Source organism: Rhea americana, unplaced genomic scaffold (genome assembly GCF_003343005.1).
Source record: "Rhea americana isolate MKP2758 unplaced genomic scaffold, rheAme1 scaffold_407, whole genome shotgun sequence".
Taxonomy (NCBI): domain Eukaryota; kingdom Metazoa; phylum Chordata; class Aves; order Rheiformes; family Rheidae; genus Rhea; species Rhea americana.
The window spans coordinates 318,073-339,633 of NW_028186543.1; the positions used below are offsets into that span (position 1 = coordinate 318,073).

At 40.6% G+C, this 21,561-nt stretch overlaps 1 protein-coding gene across 2 annotated transcripts in view; it reads right to left on the minus strand.

Annotated features, from left to right (window-relative positions):
* LOC146590479 (NADP-dependent malic enzyme, mitochondrial-like) overlaps positions 1-21,561 on the minus strand; it is a 126,800-nt gene that overhangs the window by 48,720 nt on the left and 56,519 nt on the right. Inside the window, exons 1-3 of one of the 2 annotated variants that reach the window (XM_085314554.1) lie at positions 11,814-11,881; positions 8,660-8,793; positions 7,476-7,625 (exon numbers count right to left, since the gene is read on the minus strand). In XM_085314554.1, coding sequence (XP_085170680.1) covers positions 7,476-7,625; positions 8,660-8,793; positions 11,814-11,831 — 302 coding nt within the window. In that variant the 5' untranslated portion in view covers positions 11,832-11,881. Of the gene's footprint in view, positions 1-7,475; positions 7,626-8,659; positions 8,794-11,813; positions 11,882-21,561 lie in introns of those variants that run through there. The other variant, XM_085314555.1, reaches the window with a different exon arrangement.

Sequence of the window (21,561 nt, forward strand, 5' to 3'; positions counted from 1 at the left end):
GACAAAGTTTGACATAGAAAAGAAATATTATTTTGACTATATTAGAGCAATCTGTTTTCAGATAAATTAATCTGAACTGGCATATTCTATCTTGGGGAATCAACCTTATAAAAGTATTGCCCTTCTACAGCAACATGAAATGGCATCTCACAGTTATCTTGCAGCATCACATAAAATAATAGGTCATTATAAATTTTATCATTTACTTTGCAATATAAATAATCTGTAAAGTAAACAGTTGAAAAACAGTTGAAAAGCTCCTCTTGAAAAAGTTCCCAAATCATGAGGCATAGTCTATCAGACACTGTTTCACAGCCCAATGGATATTGTTGTCCAAGGTTTACATGATGGTCAGTGTTATTTCCCCTCCAGTTTACATCCTGGTATTCATTATTCCAAATAATTCTCCTCCCTCCTCCCTGCCTTTGACATTTGTTGTTTAAGGTGGGGTTGTTCCTTGTGGCAGAAGCATAGATTTATGCTAGATTAAATGTGAACATGTCCCCTTGAATTTCCTACTCCAGGTCAACCTGTTTCTTTTGGCCAGCTTCACCTCTTCCTTTGAGCTTCTCTTGGTAAATTAGGGGATTTGAAAAGATGGACGTTCAAACCATCTCTGACAGCAGATGAAAGTCTGACCTACATAAACTACCATGAGACTTTGTTGTTAACTTCATGGGCCTGGGATTTTTTTTCTTGTGTATAGAAGTTTCCCTAGAGTTTCAGAGCTATTGAACATACCTTTTGATCAAGAAAAACAAGGGAGAAAGAGAGAGAAGACTGGAGATTGAAGAGAAGCACAGACTGTTTCTCTAAAGAAAAAATGGATTTTAGCCCTTTTTCACTCCAATCCCGTGTAATAATCCTGGTAGATCCTCATGATCCCAACAATATCCACCCTACTACCCACATGTCAAGGGATAGCTCAGATCTCCCTTCTCCTGAAGTGAATGGTGAACAAAGTAGGAACAAAGTAGCATGTTGAAAAGACTATGCCTAGAAAAAGTGGGGTCAGTACAGAGGGAGAAAGTGCTGTGGGAACCCCCGAACCACTCTGCTATCTCTCAGTAGAGGTTTCTAGACAGGTTGAGCAGTTAACAGTGGGACCTGCTTCCTCCTTACCTCCTCTAGCTAGGGTCCTCTCATTGTTGCTCCATAACTCGACCCCATAGCTGAGACTGTTTCTCAGCTGTATTCCCTGCTAACCTCTCAGGGCTTCCTGGCTACTCACGGTCCCCACAACACTTTCCACAGATCCCTCCCTTCAGCCTGTAATAAGACCAGCCTGCTCATGGTGATATTATATAAACATGGATGATTTAGTACATTCATTTTCTGTTACAATGACTTCAGCTCTTTCTGGAAGAAGTCTGAATWTTGCTGGTGGCAACAAGATGTTATGACAACTAGTGTTATTGCAAGAAGTAAAGATCACTTAAAAATGTCCTTGGAGTTCAACACACCAGTTTCAGCATAACTATTCAAAACCTAGTCTTCCCACTGCTTACTCATTCTTGCTTTTCACTGTCTTATAGAAAAGTGAGCACTGACAATTCAGTGGTTAGGGACAGGTCCATGGGATTTAGACCTCTGTTCTAACTTACACTTGGTTTGGCTTTGAAGTGTCTAGATATGGCAGGTAATTTTCTCTCCTGCTGCTCAGACTGTGTAACACAATTATGAAAACACTCAGCAGAGCTGGATCTGTTGACAAGACAATTCTGTGAACTGACTGATGTTTCACTTGCTCATTTTTCATAAGAGACAAAGATCAGTATTCTGTCAGACTTAATTTTGGCACCATCTGCATCCTGTTAGCTTTCATTCTCCGGGTTCAGCTTCATCCCAACATATTTCTCATTGTTCTGCAGTCAGACCTCAAGAATGTTTATATCTCCAGAAACGGAGAGTGAACTTGAGTAAGGTTTTTCGTCTGTCCCCACAGCTCTCCTCTGAAGGTAACACTAGCCTCTTCCAGTCCTACCTGCAATCTCTCAGAGGATGCCAGAAACTTTTGCAGAGCAGTTTACTGGTCTTTTAAAGCAGACTACTTTATATCTTCAAAGGTTAGCATGCTCATGAATTATCCAGTGTCCCAAAGTTTGTAAGATTATATCACTATAATAAACTACTGCTTACTATTATACAATCCTGGTCCTGTGCCCTGAGAGCAGTTCCCTTCTCTGCTTTCTTTTTGTAAAAGGCATGGAGTCACTGTATGTTTTCAAAGATAGTCACAATTTAAAGAGATCCTCCAGTTCAAAAGATACCTTTCAATCTGCATTGTACATGCTCAGTCCTGTGCTGCATTAAGACTCTCATAGTAAGTTCTGAAATAAATTTTACACTAAAATACAAAGAAAAAGTAAAAAAAGGAAAAATGTTCATAATACTACTATGGACTTCTTTGCTTTGCAATCACAGGAGATTTTGTATCTTCACTTCAAAGCAGAAAAGACTCTCAATCACTATTTCAAAGCTTTTAGGGAAAGTAGAAGCATTTTCTAGAATAACAGTGACTTTCTACTACTAAGATCAAAGAACTACGATTCCTCCTTCCTTTCCTCTTCCAGTGTCTCAGAAAGGTGCTAGCCCTGCTTTGTTACATTTCAGCTCCCACTGCTCCAACTTCTGATGAGTATAAGGAATCCCCAGCTTTGAAAACCAAATACTTCCAAGACCCACCTTCCTTAGCACCTAATACAATCCCTCCCTTGCATTCTGCAGATCTGACAGAGACCAAATTCACCACCACTGCAGCCAGTAAACGTGCAAGTGTGGTCACAGAGCAGTTGGAGGTTGCCCCAAAGCATGCAGGGTGCCAGTCTTACGGCATGGTTTCACTTGCAGCCACAGAAAGGCAGCACTGTCCTCAGCAGCTTCATCCTGCTTCTGTGCATGCCTTTCCTCACGCCAGCACAACTCTCCTTGAAGCTGATGATGAACTGGATATCTGGATTACCACCAGCCTGGCTTGAAAAAAATTGGCTTGACCCAAGTTTACCCCTGAACTAAATCATTTCACAGCTGCATGGACACATGGGCAGGCACACGGGTGGCAGAAGAGAGGAAGGAACAACCTGAGACAGATTAGGTGGGACTGCAGCTTTCAGGGTCTGTGCCAGTTTCATGTGGTTGTGGAATGACAGGGCTGGCATGCTGGTGGGCAGCGATGGGTGCCACTGGGCCCCCCTGCTCTGGAGATCTGGGGAGGCTGCCCTGTGCACAAAGCATGTGAGCACTTTAGAAGACAGACTACAAAGTTGCTCTTTCAGCCMCCTCTCAAAGGTCATGTATGTGCAGCTGCAGCCTCTGAACCTATACTGCTCGGCAAGACTATCTCCCTTAAAGCTGGATCACCCTGAACATCTGGAATTACTCCTATACCTGATATAAATGCCCTATTACCTTGGGACATAACTTATAACAATGTGCTTTGGCCTTGAAACTGTAAACACACCTGAGAGTCATCTCTATTTTTCCAAAACCAAACTACAACTTTGTGAAGACAAAAGTGCAAGCAGTATTTCATAACAAAACTCCAAGACCCGGAGACATAAACTGATGAGGAGCAAAATCTCAGAAGCACCCAAGGAAGTGAGCATATTTGCCTATACCATATATTATATTATTTTATACTATTCCTGAGGCACCCACTAGTGGCCACTGGGGCAGACAGGGTCAGAGGCTAGGAGGACTTCTGATTTTGACATAGTTGCTCTTCTCAGGGCTTGCTTACAATAGTCTCATTTGGCACTGAAGAGAGATTTTGACAGAGTCCTTACCATAACTGTGACATAGGTGCTATTGCTTGGTACTTCATCCCATATTTATTGATTATTAATAGTTTATATTTGTATTAAAATATATAAAGTAAATTATAAAAACATACTGTAGGTTGGCATGATGATTTTAATGATTATTGCATGACTTAGAATAAATGAATATTGGTAACTCAGGAGGGTGCTGTCTGGAAAACTAGATAGGAAAAATGTGACTCAGGATAGACACATTCCAGCAAAAACTTCAGAGCTTTTAGCAGATAGTGCCAGAATGTTGTTTTTAATATTTTGATGGTTCTATCTCTCCTCCAACCATTCTAAAAACCTGAGTTTTCACCACATAGGAAGAAGCCTGAGGCCACACGAAAATAAAAGCCTGCTTGGAAAAATTAAACTGACTCTTTTTGAAAACAAAGGCAATAGGAGTTTGGGGAGGATAGACAGAGACAGCAACTAGTTGGGGCATCTCAAGACAGGAGCTTTGCCTAGCACATCAGCAAAACAAGATGAGACTATGGGCGTCATGGGTAACAATGCAAAGAGCTGGATGTTTGCTAGTGCTTTTTCCCCTAGCTGCTCTTTTCTACTGCTTAACAAACAAAACCTATGTTTTTAAACTACTGTCTGACAGCATTTTCTAATGAAAGAACGGCAGGTGCCTGATTCCATTTGGAGCAGCTGAGTCCATTACCACAGAAGATGCTGGAGCCCTGATCCAGCAGGAGAACTCCCAAACTCCAGACCCACAGAAGTGAAGGTGCAACATCTACGCTTAAGAGTTTACATGCACTAGGAAAGGTAAAAGAGGCACTGAGCCCCACAGTTATGACAGCATTATCTGGCAAACAAAATCTGCAGCCATACAAACACTGATACATGTATTCTCATGTGAGAAGCCCCACAGGACCTTATAGGAGTAATTTCAGATGCTCTTGTACAAGTTTGACTTATGCAAGACAAAATTCCAAGAAGAAATTCCAGAATTTCCAGGGATAAATTATAAGCAGAGTTATGAAGAGAGAGAGATCTGGTGGGGTAATTATATCAAAGACAAGAAGAGAAGATTCAAGGGGAGAAGAAGACGATGCAAGCTGTAGCAACCAGTCACAGAGTGTTAACTCGGCTGAGTGATAAAGTTGTGAAAGACGCGGGCACGCCGGGACGTGTCAGCAAAAGCTAACAGGTAACTGYTCCTCCTTCCTCAGCACTGCCAGGTCCTCCATGTGGAAAATAGTGCCCACTTTTCCATGCTGCATTTCAAGAGAGATGTGGCCAAACAGGAGAATCCAGAGTAGAACAMGGAGAACAGAACAGCACCAATTACAGGCAAGAAAACCACAATACTGAACATGATAACTGTTTTCTACTGTGAAAAGGCTATTGTAGAGAGGATTAAATTTGCAAAAAACAGTTAGGTTACATATTGGGGAAGAAGACTTTCTGCTTATATGATAGTTAAGTATGGGAATGGGTTACATAGTGCAACTGTACTGCAGATTTAAAATAATGTAATCAGTTAATGAACAGGATTATATGATACAGTCTCTTGTATCACCAAAGTGCAACTGAATGGCTTGGAAATCCTCTCCAGCAATAGGTGTTATGTTCTCCTTAAAATAACATTGAAATATTTCAGAATATAATATTTACCTGGCCATCATTATGTTTTAAAGCCCTTTAGATACACATACACACACACAAAAAAAAAGTTCAGAAGAATCACCTTTTCCGACTATCAGTCAGTGAAGCTTAGGATAACAAACATGGCAAGAGCTAGAATTTGAAAGCTATATCTTAATTCCAGAGCTCCCCAGATTTGTAGGTCCCAACGTTTTTAGCAGAAAGCACTGGCATCCTACTCTGAACTAAGCGTCTTGCAAGCCAGCTCCTGAAGTACGTATTATGCGCCAGGAGAGAAAATATTTATTGAAAGACAGTAAGAGTCAGATTTTTAAAAAAAGACAAGTATGAATGCTTCTCATTTTAATTTCATCACTTTAGATGATACAATAGCTCCTCATTTTTTGGAACAAAAAAGCTATTTTGCTAAAACAACTTTGATTAAAATCAAACTTGAGGCTAGGTCAAAATTCACTATACCTCTTCACAGAAACAAACTCCCTGGCAAAGGAAATTCAGTGTGCTAAGGAGCATGACAGTTTGCCCTTTTCTGCGGAAGCCATGGGCTGGAATCCAGAACAGTTCCAAGTCCAGGTTTAGCAGCAAAACTGCCAGGCTATGAGAACATCCTAATCTAAGTTTCAAAAATAAGAAAGAAATGAATTACAGGAAGAGGACTTCTCCAACAGAAACAACTGTAGAAGGAGTCCAGCATCAGGAAAGATGACCAGAAACTAAATGAAGCAAAATTCCYCAGAATTGTTTGAACTTGTGTTGCAAGGTAAAAGCAAACTTGAGGCAGAGGTGCAGTGGCTGTGCATGGGGCTATGGGTCAGGAGCTGCCAGGTATGACTCTTGATGAGCGCTCTTCCCTGCTATACACCACTCACAAATCGACACACGGGGACAGTCAGAAATCTCTTATCCTTGCTACTCTTTCCCTCCACCCAGAGTAAGAAAGCATTCTCCCCTTGTAAAGGAGGCAATTCCTTCTCTGGTTTCCCCAAATACAGGACACAGTGATTTGAGACAGACACACACAGAAAAACAACCCTGAAGACTCGCTCTATGAGAGAGCAGCAATTCAGCAACATGAAGGAAAASAGGGGCTTTACTGGAAACTTTGATGGCAAGCAGGCTGCACAAGATAATTGTATCCATAATATGTTGTTTGTCATTATCTGCATATGCAGGCCTGACATCTGCAAGGTCTGCCTCACAATCCCCACTGTGACCTTGAGTGACTTGCTGGAACTTGCCTCAGTTTCCTCACCTCTCATATTATTTCTCTCAGCTGAACTGCAGTTAAGCCTCATACTTTTCAAACATAGTATTATTGCACTCCTTCAGTATGGGTATTTCTATAGCAAATGCTAAAGTATTTATCTGCCTCCTAAACACTTCCAGGACAAAAAATGAAAAGCTTGCTAAGACAATCTCAAACTTACTATTGAATTTTCAGGATAAGCCTAAAAATCCTACTTCAGAATGGTAATGAGCRGCTTATTTAAACATAATTCATTTAAAGGAATTATGCACAATAGGGCTTTCCAAAATGGTACACARGACTTATTTAATGTTGCATCAATTTACTCTATGTTTCAAGCAGAGAGGAAGGCACTGATGCAGAGGATCATCTCCAAAGAAAATGCTTTTTACAGGGTAGTTTGTGGAAATGCATACAAAAGTTTCAAATTAGCACAATGCATCCAAAATCCAAATATTACTCAAAGGCCAGCACAGCARAAAGAACTTGAGCGCTCTGGAGACAGCAGATGGGGAGTGGTGCAACCACAAGTTCAGAGAGAAATTGGGAGCTAAGTTGCAGACTGCACAGTCCTGTTTAAATACAAAACCACTCTGTTCACTGTTTACAGGAAGAAGGCAGAGTTGTTCTCAGCTCGCCAGCTCATCACTAAATGTACGCATATCAAGTTGCTTGATGATAGACTATTTTTTGATCAAGAATCAAGATTTAGATGTTTTGGGCCACCTACAGAAAGACAGACTTTCAAATCAAAAGAAACATACACATCAAATTAAGACAGGGGCAAGAACGTTCACTTCACTCACCGTGGCCTCCTGAAAGTCAACCCATACTGCTGACAAGCCAGGCCAACTGTTGGGGTGTAAACGATGGGCATGAATCTCTCAATGTCAGAGGTCAGCACTCGGTAAAAAAGCTTCTCATTCCTGTCTTGTAATGTCATAAGGACTATGTACCTTAAAAGTAAAATGAAACAYGTACACATAAGTATTTTTACATGTTGGCAATTTCATTAAAAGCAGTACTCAGTTCACTCAGTACTTAGTCAATCCTTTCAATCTCTAATACTCCAAAGTGCTAGCCTGTGAACAGACATTTTGAKCAAGATTTCCCAGAGGACCTGAATATCCAGCTTCACCGTCCTCAGTGACAGCTTACAAAGAATCAGTAGAACTGAAAATCAGACCCATTATGTATCCTTAGATTTTCTGAATGTACATCAGAAACAAATGCAATGGAAAGGTCAAATGTAGTCTTCAGGGCCAGAACAGGACATCATCTGTAGCATCTAAATCTATTAAATAATCTATAGGGTTATATATACATATATGCAAGTATTAATAAGCAATTTTCAAAGCATTGTCTTTCCTAAGATATTTCTACAAAACCTCTCTCTCCTTTATCCTGCAGTCTCAACTAATCACTAAACACTTTAACAAGTATTTAACTATACTATATTTGAAAGAGCAATACTTAAAACATTATTTTAGAAAATAAAAACATTAAATCAACTGTGCACTCTTAGTGTCATCCAGATTTGCATGTGCATCGCTGGCTTTATATGATCACTCAGTAATTTAGACTGTCACATTTGCACAAAGGGTTTTCCTTCTCTTTGTCAAATTGCAGACAGAAAAATTAAAAACTCAGCAGGTTATGAAAGACTGGGAATGATTTTCTGCCTGAGGAACCTGTGTAGATGCAATGAAGAACATGCAAACAGGGTATAGTGAACTGCCACACAAATACGAGAGCTTTCCAGCAACATGGTAGTACAAAAAGCAATACCGCTATGCTGGGACTGGGATGGCACGTAACTGATGTGCCAGCAGACTGTCCAGTATAGATACTCTTGGTGCTGCAGAATATTGACAAGTGGAAAAAAGTGACCCTGAAGGAAATCTGTGGGTCTTGAAATAGGATCCTCAAATCTTCCTGAAGGCTTTAAAGAACTGGAAAAAAAGGATGGGGTAAGACTTTTTGGACGTACTTGTCTAGATCATTAGATTTGTTCTCGTAGTTTTTCATGACACGGAGAACTTGGACATCTTGGCTCAAGAAGCAAGGAGGAAGCAGGCCATGAATTCCCAGCTGCAGCCGCTCTTCAAGTGTAAAAGCCATTCCCTAGGAAGAAAAGAGGAAGGCACGTTCAAACGGCAAAATATGCACTACCATGAGCACCTGCCTTCAAAAACCCGCAAGGATGAGCCAGATGTGCCCTAATACTACAAAAAAGTCTACTAGCAAATATCGAATATTCTRCCATTTGCACATGTATTATGGCCAATGTCAGGTTTGTTCCTCTTGACGGAGATTTGCTGGGTTTTTTTWATCAGCCTTATTGAGTTACCCTCTACATTAAACCAGCTTAAAATGAACATGTTACAAACGTATTCTGATAAATCCATGATTATAATGCCATGATTATAAGAAGCTATCTGAGAGCAAAGCAATCAGCAACCACAGATTCCTGCTGCACCGGCCCATYCCTGGCTGTCCCTGAGGCCCCTGAGGTTGTCCTTGTCCGCAGGGAGGGATGGGCTCGGACTACACACCCCCCTCAGGTGTGCTGCCCAGTGACATGCAACCTCTTGATGAACAAACCTGACACCAGTGGGGCTATGATGGTGCTCAGTTTTGCCTTCTGAATTTTGTCTGTGTATAGGAAGTATCAGGATATATATAAGGACGTTTAAGGATATACATAAGAACATATAAGGATATACACAAGAATGTATAAGACGRTTCTCCTTAAGGTTCTTCTCATTTCACACTCTTACTGTATTACTTAGCTCATGCCTACTAGTTTCAGTGGCCTTCCTGAAGACTAATCGTCACAGTCCTTTAGAAGTCACATATCATCATGTTTAGATTTAGATATTGAATAGCCATCTTCACAAACTCAGCAACTTCAGTTGGTTTCTGGGTCTCTAGGTCTTCTCTTAATGCATACTAATGGCATATTAATAGTACAGGAGACAGACTTGACATGTAGGATGCTTTCTCAGCACCAACCTTACTGCCCACCAGTCCACCTTCTGTGGTGGATACTGATATTGGCCCGTAGCTGAAACTCCAATGTTAGACCACATAGGATATTCCCGCTCTTACAGCACAATTTGATCCACCACAGGCAGAAGCCTGAGTGTGTCCCTTTGTGTGTCGTGGCTGATGTTCCAGATGACCAACATCCTGCTTTGGACTCAGCCCTGCAAGCAGCAATGGTAAATGTATTCTGCAGGTTGGGGAGCAGATTATAAAAGGTCCTTAATTAATGAGATTTCTGCTATGCTGATACCAGATTAGACAGCAGGATAGAAGGAAACATTTTGAGAAGTGACTAAGGAGCTTAAATCCTAATGAAAACTTCACCCAAAACTAACCAGCTGATTCATACCTTGATGAACAGCTGGCAGGAAAATATTCAAACTTGGTAATTATTGGACTACATTTACTCAAGCAATCAGACAAATGTTTGAAAAAATCGTAATGAGCAGCTTTATGATTACCTAGCTGTTAAAYTGGCATTTTATTCCATGGATCTAGTGTTACACAATGACAAATAACTATTACTAATGTTGCACAAGGAAAACCCAGGACATATCTCAATGAACTTGCTTTTGGCAGCCCTCTGTTCCCTCCTRTTGCTTGTTCCTGTCCCTGTGCCATCTTGTCAGTGGTGCCAGAGCAAGCATTTGTRCAGTCACATGGTTAATCAGAGAGTGGAAGTACTTGAATCAAAAACAACTAGGTCATTTAAGCTCAGAGAAGATCCTCAGGCTGATACATCTTGGATGGTTTTACAGGCACTGACAAGCATGGACACATCCAAAGGAGATACACAGTGGTGGGAATGAGTGACTGGAARGGCCACTCACTTTTAAGTGTTGTGGCTGCTGATAAAACTATTTGTCAGACCACAGCCAGAGACACAGAAATGTCAAGTGACCTGTAAAAGATTACACAGTGATAGAGGACTGAAGTTGATTCTCTTGTTTTCCAGATCCATGCCTTATTCATAGTGTGATACATTTTTTAGTTCAAAACTGCACATTCAAGCAGAAAAAAAAAAAAACTTCATATAGTTCAGAAAAGACATTCAGCCTCTGGGAGAGGAAAAAGATACAAGCATTTTCTCATTTCTTTTCTTCTGTCTCAGGAAAAAACAAATACTTCCCAAACCTTGTTGCAAGGACAAAGCAAAGAGAAATCAATCCTCTTCCAGCCAGCAGACCAGTAGTCAGCAGTTGCTGTGAGGTAGGAGGTCCAGATTCTGCTAATAAATCCAGAAACTGCATTAAGGTCTCTACTGCCCTTGGTGAATGTTTTACCCACGACACAACCAGTTCCCCTAAAGGGCCTGACATTTTGACCCAAAATTCCTTCCTGGACCTGAGAAGCCTTTCCCAAAAAAAGTTTCCCAGCAGAACTGGTCCATTCCCACAAAACAAAGTTTCAGTTTTTGTGAGTCATCATTTTCTAACTGAAAAGAAAACCAACATTCTCATCAGAAAAGTTGCAATCATCTGCATTCCCCTCACTGGAGACTTCTGAAAATACTAGACTAAAATCAACATTGGACACCAATTGTAAATCAGTATTTGGCTTTACAGTGACAATGTTGTATCACAGCAGGGAAAACACAGCTACTGCAAATGTCAAAGTTTATCTGCAGTGAATGGCAAAGAGAAAGAAAAAATCACAATTTCAAACCATTTACTTCCTGCAACCTTTGAACATGGAGGGCAGATAACATATTTGGTCCTAAATATTTGGCACTAAAAGATCCGTTTGCTTTCGAGAGATAGTCGCATCACATGTTGGCTGCTCAGGGTCACAGACCTGACCCTGGCTCTTCCCGTGGAACAGAAAGGAAGCTCAGCAAAATAGTAAACCAGTGGCTGTTACTCTTCTGAAACAGAAAGGGATAGAAAAAGCAGAAATAGAACATCCTAGATATTGCTGTCCCCAACTGCTAAAAATCTGCTTGTGCATTTTTTTCAATAGGAAAAAAAAAGTGTTTCTGTTATTCTCCACCCACTAAAATAGTTAAAAAAATTCAGTATTTCATCAAATGACCACACTTGCAATAGAAGAAAATTTTCTGGTTCAATCCAGCACTTTCCAGTCAAAGGAATACTTACAGAAACTGTGGTTTCCATGCCTCCTAGTACCCTTGTTTTTGCAGTTGGTTGGGCACTACCTGACTGACTTCTACTACTGAGCACAGCCCGAAGCGTTCAGCTTCCCTTTACCCAGAGGCAGGGCGAGAGCTGTAAAAAGAGCTACAGCTGCCAAGGAGCACTTGCATGGGGCACTCGCTCTTCAGTCCTGCTGGAGCTTTTTTCCTTTTTTTGGTGGAGAATTCACCAGGTTGCCGCTCTGCTTCAAATTTTGATTGCAATGATCCCTCTACCTCCCTGATTTATTGCTCTCCTCAGAGACACACAGGCTGGAAAGCATCAGCAGAGTGCTGTGAAACCTCCTGAAGTGAAGCTGGGAATTAATATAGTATTAATAATAAACAGAAGCAAAAGGGGGTGCTGGAACAGTTTGTCTACACAGCTTTGGCAGGACATTCACACAAACCTAGGACACGATTCCGCCCAGTACTTGAATTCTGGCTAGTTTTCTTGCCTATCTCCAGTCAAGACTCTGGTCTTCACTGCTGACCTACTATTTCAAAGACAGGGACAACTCAGTTGCTGAACTTGAATTTTGAGTAAGTTGGATGCAAGTTGTTTGAAGGCACTTTCTGGATTATGAGAGCCAAGTAAACTGTTTGTTTAAAAACAACCACAGTTGTGCTGTTAACAGTTCAAGGACAAGCACGGTCACACTAATACAGGACAACTCTAGCTTACTGCACTTGGCTGCCTCAGCACAAGCTATACCAGTACAAGCTTCTTCATCTCGGAGCAACTGCAACCATGTGTGATGAGGGAGCTGCTGCCTTCACTAGCAGTTAAATCTCCAGAAGACTTAAATGCGGAGCTGGCCCATCATACTGTGGCTGTGTGGCAGGGCAGGGAGGAGAGCAGAAATCGCCTGTCCTAACTTCAAGCAGTTGTATCCTGAAGTTTAGCGGAAGGTCTAGGAGTAAGATCCTTGGGTGAAGTGGTTATATTCACTGAAACAGCACAGCGTGAAATGAATTTGGAAACACATTCTGCCTCAGATCAAAAGCTGGTATTCACTGAGGTATTGCTATGTTTAACATTAAAGCGTTTGGGGTTAGATTTTTCTTTTCTTTTTCTTCTTCTTCTTCTTCTTTTTTTTTAAGACTGCTGAAAGCCATATTGTACCATTCCTTTTTCTGGTCTTGAAAGGTCTAATGATTAGATGGTTAGCCCTAGCCCTGCAGAGCGAAAGCCAGGTGCTCCAATTCATTTTTAAATGTGTGGGGAATGAGTTGTCATGGAGAGGGCAGATGTTATGTCACTGACCGAAAACAAAGGCGAAAATATCAGCTGCCCACAAGGCTTCGTGCTATGTAGATGCTAAGGTTTTGTGCTGAGAAAGTCGTGCTGTAAAGTATCCCAAATTCTTACATTTTCTTATCTGTGACAGCACCAATCTGTGGCAGCTCTCTGTTTGCAGCTAAAGCCCATAAATGCCACCTATTTCGGGAAATGAATAGGGAAGCCACTTCGCAGATAAAGATTACTTTTATCACTGCCTGCARTCATAGAATCATAGAATGGTAAGGTTGGAAGGGACCTCTGGAGATCATCTAGTCCAACCCTCAGCGTAGCCCCGTACAGTGACTGAACCCAYGACCTYGGCATTAGCAGCCCCACGCTCTAACCAACCGAGCTAAACCTGCCCCAATCCCCCACCATGAGAAAGGAGTGTTTCACTCGGAGATGAAGACAGGCAGGAAGGAGGCAAATACGACTTAGCCTTGTAATTTATTTGTTATAGTTCATACTTCCAGCCCTYAGCTGTGGAATAAAGATACAAAATGGTACTTATTAGGGTGACAGGCAACCACAGTTAAGGCAATGGAGGTTTAATCAAGGACTGAAATGTAGACCTAGAGCAAGCTGCAAGAACAGGCATGGCTAATCCACATCTCCTCTGGGATGAGTAAATTAAGAGCCATGGTGATGGAGAAGTCCTAGTACTCATAAATAGGGAATTTAATAAGCTTCTTCATATGTTATTCCCTATAGATTTTTCTTGTAACATCTTCTCCACAGATATTTGCACCTATACTGTTTTACAGCAGAGACGTACTTTGACTATCTGCTGGGAAAAGTTCCTCCCACAAGAGGTACGTGCCAGAAGGTAAGTTAATATCCACTGAGACTGCATTCAGTCAGCAGCTGGAGAGCAGAGGGCAACAGTAGAAAACAAATTTTCTACACTGTACAGGATTTTTCTACAAAGGTCAGATCCTCCTCTGCACCAAGTGACTTCAAAATCCACTTCACAACATCCCAAAGGAGCAGTACARAGTCAGCACTGCTCCTTCTCCTGCAAAGCCCTGCTGGTATGGCGAGGCTGCTRCTGCTCCTGGCCTGCACAGCATCCCTACTCTAGAAAACCTATTTTGAAAATATTATTTTCATAAAAAAATGAAAGGAGGCACACCGGAGAGATAATCTTTTTTTTCATTATTTTATATGTCTTACAGTATCTTATTGTCTTTGACGTGTATGTGTATTTAAGTTTGAAAAAAAAACAAACAAAGCATGGTGCTTTGGGGTATTAAAAAACCATAATTCAGTATGCCTCCTCTGAAACCCAGAAAAAAAACCTCGCTGTGCTTCTCAGCAGCTGCTGCCGAGCAAACCTTTTGTTGACCGTGATTTACAAACTCTTCTTATTGTGCTTGTGCTTCTCTCAGGGTTCAAAGTCACTAGTTTAAAATCCCACACTCTTGGCCATTTCTTTTGTTTAAAAGTAGTATACTCATCAATTCCTAATTCTTTCATACAGTTGCTCCTCCCTCTCCCACAGAGACTTGGAGAGCTAAAAAAAAAAAAAAAAAAAAGAAAAATCCAACATCCAACACAAGGATAATTAAGCAACTCAATTGCATGTTTGCTTCAGCATACAGTATTGGAGCCTGGGGAACCATCTTTAATGAGGTCCACTAGCTCAATTACAACATAAATTGTCCTAGCTATTAACAGGGTTTTACCAGTAATTGATTTGCTTTGTGTGAGTGACTTCCTTTCACTGGATTAGTGGGAAATATTTCCATTACTATTCTCATTTATACCTTGTCTTGCAAAAGACAATCTACATCCATCTAAGAGTGAGCAGAACTGGAATATAACCATATAGGTTATATCCATAAGGACCTGAACCTGCACCGTTTATCTCACAAAAGTAAGTGCTTTCACGATCAACACACCCCCATGATAGGCAAGATGTGACAGGCAAGAAGCAGCAAAGCTATRGTGTTCCCATATGTTACTGGAGGTTTGCCTCAGTAAACAAACTTCATAAAGCAAGTATTTTCAGGGTTTTATTTACTAATCCATAGGAACAACTTCATTGCTAAGCTCCTCAAGCCTTCTCTATATTGCAGACTGCAGGGGTAGAATTGAACACCAAAACTAACAAAGAATTCATTACTGTTTCCCACAGTTTACCAGCCTCCAGGGCACTAATTTTTCTTGCAAAGAAAACAGAACAAATCCTTATGTTAGAAATTAGAAGTGTTTTGTCTGCAAACAAGATTATATTACACAGAGAAAAACATTTAAAAACTGAGCCAGGCCAAATTGTTCAAAGAATAGCTGGTTTGGCAGAATAGTTTTGTGAAGGATCTATCAGTTTCATGGGCAGTTAAAAATATCCTCAATTTCTCAATTAATGGGAAAGGTGGAAATAGGTAATTAATGCCCAGTAACAGGTGATAAGGTACAGCCGTTGTTTTTTTTTAAGAAATTCGGATTTAGGGCTAAATTCAACGTCTTGTTTCCTCCCACAAAGGTAACATTTAAGATCCTTACAGAATGCTATTCAAATCAGTGGAAATGCTTTTTTGGCTTTTGTGACAATAAGCTGACTTTTTGTTGTTRTTATAGTTAGCAGATTCACAAATGTCTTTACAGGCATTAAGTGAATAAGCCTCATTGTCTTTTGGTAAAGAAGAGTAAAATCGCTGCGCAGAGACTAGGAACACTGCTGCAAAAACATTGTGTTGGGAAYTGAAAGAACAGAGGAATCCTGGTTAGTTATTTAATAGAGCAGCACTGCGTGTCAAAAGAGATTAGGACATATGTTTCATACCTACGCACAAACAACGGTGTCGAAGACTGTTCCTGCCTAGCTGAGCCTAAAATATGAAGCGCTCAATGGTTCCTCTTCTTCTATAACAAAATAAATGACRGAGAGGAATGATGGAGAGAATAGTAACAAGGACATCAGCTTTTGTGCTACAGCCAGGTACACAGACAGATTCCTAAGGCAAATCCAGAATACCCAACTGCCTACCAAAAAAGTCCAAAATGTCTTGGCACTTAGATTCCCGTGCCCTGGCCTTCTCAGCTCCCACAAAAATGTAAACTCCCCAGTAAGGACTACATGATTCCCAGACTCCTTGTACAACCCCTCATCTGTTCTACAAACACCTTTGGTATTGTCACACCTGTCACATTTTTTTTGTGCCAATTAGCTAGCAAAATGACCTTGTTCCAGAAAAGCTCATAAGCCATACAGCTATCTCCAGGGTACATTTCCTTCACCTCAAGGAGAGAGGGAGCAAGGTAAAGTAAGTTTTCTTAAGGGTTTCTCCAAGTAGATAGAACAGTATTTCTGTTAGAGTATGGCAGTTTCTGTGATGTTGCAAACACACATTTCTCCCAAATATGATGTTTTTTCCCTAGACAGGAAGATTTCTAAATAAATTACAACACTTGCATTCCTAAGTATATGAAAAACAGTCTTCATCTTCAATTCTGACAAGCAAACAAGTCTGAGAACAAAGATCAAGGCAATTTCAAGGTTTAAATGTGATCCAAAACATTAGGAGAATAGTTTTAAAAGCCAATTTTACAGTGTCTGGAAACTTCTTGCATTGTACAGACAGCTGCTCATACGAGTAGTCGTTGCGTATAATATGAGTTCAGTGCTATAAAGAACACTGATTTCCTTTTGAGGTTCCAGCAAGTTACACAAAATGAGAATTAAACATTTACTGCTCGCACGCAAACTGTATTATGGTGTAGTTTTGGAGGACAGGAATCTATCTATCTCCAATTCGCATCTCATTTGCTATTGCAACTCCAAGCCTACAAGGTTGCAGTAACTAGGTTACAGCTCATTCTATGATTTCTATGATTGCTGGTGGCTGCCCTCAGTCAAACACCACTGAAAACCATGATCTAAGCCATACAGCTAGCTGTTACCATGAGCAGAGCACTTGGATGGGAGCTTAATCTGAATGACCTCAAGAGTAGCTTTCTTACTGACATTACCAGTGCTGATCTCTCCACTGAACCATTCCCAAGTCCTTATATGCTCCTACCAAAGTCTTAAGCTTTGGAGAAAGAACTCGCTGGCAGTGGCTTGTCCAGCAGTACTGGCTGGTCTCTGTTCATTCCCATCTAACCTAGGACAAGTGGGCTGGGCTTCTGAACCTCGGCTTTGACAGTTGTTTAATGCGATGTAATATATGCCTGCACTACAGAGCACTGTGGGCCAAGCAAGACGTTTATCACGCATTCTCGTATCCCTCAGAGGAAAGATTCTAAAGAAAGGCAGATAATTTAAAAATTAGGGATGTGAGAAATAAAAAAGGTTCTAAATAAGAAATCTGTCATCTCATTACTACAAATGCAGTGGAAAAAAACACCACTGAGCTGTCCTCCTATTATTTAGCCACCACTTGAAGATAACTAGAAATGAAGGCAAACATAGATCATCCTGCTGAAAATTTGTGCTGTYGTTTTTTGACAGCTCCCTCCTCCTCACTTCTCAGGCTTCCTCAGCTTTCCACAGACTCAGCCCTCTGATGGTATTTTATTTTCTTCTCTCAAAGCATTAAGCATCTTGCCTCCCTCCCTCTGTCCTTAGTCCAGCATTTCTATAACTGTGTTTCACAAAAGTCATTTTTAACATTGATGGATAGCTAAACTATCTCTATGCATATATTATATACATATATGTAGCACAAAGGTATGCGTGCACGATCTTTTCCAATTATGCCTCCAGTCAGCTCTGTGATGATCTCTGTGCTGACCTCATGGGGTGCTGTTTTGCCAAGAACATGTTTTCCTCAAATGCTGAGATCAGTTATCCAACTGTCCAAATGACTTTTGGCATCACTATGGAGAGTAGCCAGCCTACCATGACCACCCTCTGACTTGGCCCCTCAACCTGGTCTTTGTTTGAATACTTGGAACTTTTTYTTCTTCTAATACAAAGAGGAAAAAGGAAAATGCATGAAATGCTCCATATGTGTGATCTGACCTTTTGTGTCTACAGCTCTTGTCACCTTTGCATGCACTCTCCCTGCTGTCTTGGTATACTGTCAACCTCATTAAATGCATCTCTAAATAATATGCAATCGATGGCACAGCACTCAGCATGTTTGGCCCTGATTCTAGAGCATCTGGACAGCAATTTGTACAATAATACGAGTACAAAATGATACATCCTTTCTATCAAACTTTCCCCCCAGGACCTCTAAATATTCCTCCAGTGATATTGTTTCAAAAGCTTACAACTTTTATTTCCACTTCCTTTGCTTTTCAAAACTTTAGCTCTATTTTSTCCATATGGTGTGAGCAGAACTATGTCCAAGTATTCCAGGTGAGAAAAATACCACTAATTTCATACAAGTGTGCTTTCACTTTTATCACTTTCTTATCACTGAGCTTAATCATTTCCAATTTCAAAAGCACCCGTAGCATAGAAAGATATTTACACTAGACTATAAATCAAATAACTAATAAAGTCCCTGAGATTTTTTCCAAAAAAGTTTTWAAAATGTAAACTCCCATCTTCCTCTTCCAACTGTTTTTAATCAAGGAGAGTATGAAATAATACGTTTTCTAAGTTCAGAGTGGGGGAAAAGATACAATTACTTTGAGATGAAACTGAAGATTAAAAGTCTTTTGATTCCATGAGCTGTCTGACAAACATTTCTATGGAACAGGAACTGTAATAAGATATTATAAAATATTTATGTCAATTTGCAACATGCGTGACCACATGTTTGTCAAGACAGCAGAACTGCTCATTACAACTWGGAAGCAGTAAATTGTCCCTTTGGCAAACCTTCAAATGAATTTAGAAAAAAAAATTCAGTTCTTGTTTCCATTAGATACTATACGTTAAAATGCAAATAATATTGTTCTTGGCAATCCTGCTGCCTGTCCACCTCAGCACAGTTACTCCAGCCTCTCCTAGTTAGATGAATATTGGCTRAGGCCAATGCAGCAGCTTTCTTCCTACTGCGGAATATCTACTATTCTATAACTGAACCAATTAGGGTGACTTATGGAAAGATGAACTGAGACTGTGGTAAGGGTAACAAAGTCCTGACTCCTTGAATATACACTCTTATCCCAAAGTAACTGGACTGCTATGTGGATGATCAGAAAAAGGCAATGACTAACGCATCAATTTAACTCATTCACCTTGTGTCTRTTAGGAGACACCAGCCTGAAAACTCACCACTCAGAGCTGGGSTTCCTTTGAGTAAGTCCYRTCTTGCTCAAAGAGCATGGTACAGYGTGGGGAACACTGCAGGCAGATCTACTAGGGTCTAGAAAGACTGAGAACATTGAAGAAATTTTCACTTGCGACCTGCTGTGAAAGAGCTGTATGCAGGATGGCAGCATGGCCACCAGTTTTGATTCCTTCAAAAACAGCTGCTGATGCTGCGCACATCCTTGGGTACCAGACCCCTAAAACTCAACAATCAGTTCAAGGTTTTGATTCTCCTCTGCCTTGCCCAAAGTCATGCAGTATCAACAAAGTAAAGCAAATTTAAAATTTGAAATAATTGAAGGGAATGAAGAATTAGGCCCTGGATATTCAGAACCAAAAAGGTAATTGTATATCCTGGGAAAAACAAAAACAATGCTACATTTTGGCATTAATATGATTCTGTCAGTTCCCAATAGCTATTTGATGCATTATTAGACACAACAGCCTTTATCCATGGGGTTGAAACTCAAATATAAGTAGCTATCACAATATCCATAACACCTGRGTGAAGGAGCTCCTGAAGTTGCTTGGTTACTAGTTTTTCTGGTATTGAAAAGTTAGAAATGAACACTCTGCTTTATCATCTTTTACACATTTAACTAATGCATGGTTGTCAGAGTATATATATGTGTCTTTGGTGTATATGAAAAAGCTTTGCTTCCTGTTCTCCCTAGGACGTATCGACCTTACCAGGCAGTCTTTAAACAACATAATTTACTTTCTGGCCATGTTTCTGCCTTCTTGCTATATGACAGTGCCCTTTCCCAATCAAGGAGAAAAGGTCAGTGATTGCAACAGACTGATCCAACACTGATCTAGATAAACTACAGGATCTTCTTACAGGGAAGACTTGAAGCTGGATGGCATCCAGGGGAGAAAGCAGCTATTTAAAGATGCTTGTACAATTGCATCAACAACTCCTTCAATGAAAACCATGTCCAGGACAAAGGTCTGGGATTTCTAGAAGCAGGATCCTGTGTAAGGAACCTGACAGCATTTTTAGGTGGTTGGAAGAGAAAATTCATATYAGCAATTTAAAAAGAATGGCATAGTTTTTTCCTTGTGCCTTCATGCCACTAAAATCATTTCAGTAGTATCTCAATGATGCGGTATTCTTGTGTCTGAAAACTTGTCTAAGAGGAATTCAGAGTAGCTGATAAAGCCCAGATGATCTGTACCCAGTGAAACAGTAATCCCTACACCAGGGTGCTAGTTCAGTCCCTGAGGACCCAGGGCTCTAGTACAACATTAAGGATCTGTAAGTCAGGAGGGCTTCTCCTTCACTGAGCTGAACAGATTGGTTTGGGACCTGATAGYACAGGAGTGTGTTTGAGGAAAATGTTTTCTGATGGAAAGCACTGATCAGAGCAGCAAAGCAAGTACCTGAATTTAAGGTCTCTTGCAGTTTTTAATACCATTGTGTCTTACACACAGGGCCAAATCCAGCAGCTCTGAAAGGCTGTAACAACAACAGAAATATTATATTAACCATGTGCTGAGTGGGGCCAGCAAGTTGGTTAAGAAAACAGCTTGACACACTTTCCAGACCTTTCTGTCAARAACTATGTGACAAAGAAAGCAGCATGGATGAGCAAAGCAAAAATGAGTAAGTTAATGGTTTAAAACTGTGTATATCTGTAACACCATGAAACGRGCAGGAAGAAGCCATTAGGATAATCCAGCCCCTATGGCAGTGCCTTGAGAGCTTACTGAGACACTATTTCTTCAGTACCAAAGGGGATTCAGATAAAGTCTCCTAGRCTCCAGCACTCACAGATTCACTTGGAATTTCATTCCTAAAGCACTGTCTGTTATTTTATTCTAAGAAAGCTAGAGCTTGCTCATTCGGTTTCAGGGATCTTTCTCATCTTTCACAGAAAATGCGAAGTCCAGTGGCAGAGCTGATAGTTAGTGTCAGATTATGGATATATCAGTTCCAGAGCTAACATCTGGAGCTTCCAAGAAGACTAGAGAACATTCTGTATGGGGTGCAGCAGTCACATACTGTCAGTAGACTTCCTCTGATGATTTTCTGAAGGGACGTTTTCGGGTTTTCTAGCAAGCACTAGYGTCAGAACCAAAGGAAACTATTAATGCTAAATCTGCAAGATGAACACTACTACAACTTTGTCACAAAGTAAATGAAACTTGACACAAYAATTTGGTTATTTCCATGGTTATGGAAGCTTCATTGTTTCTATGAAAACTTTGTGTGCT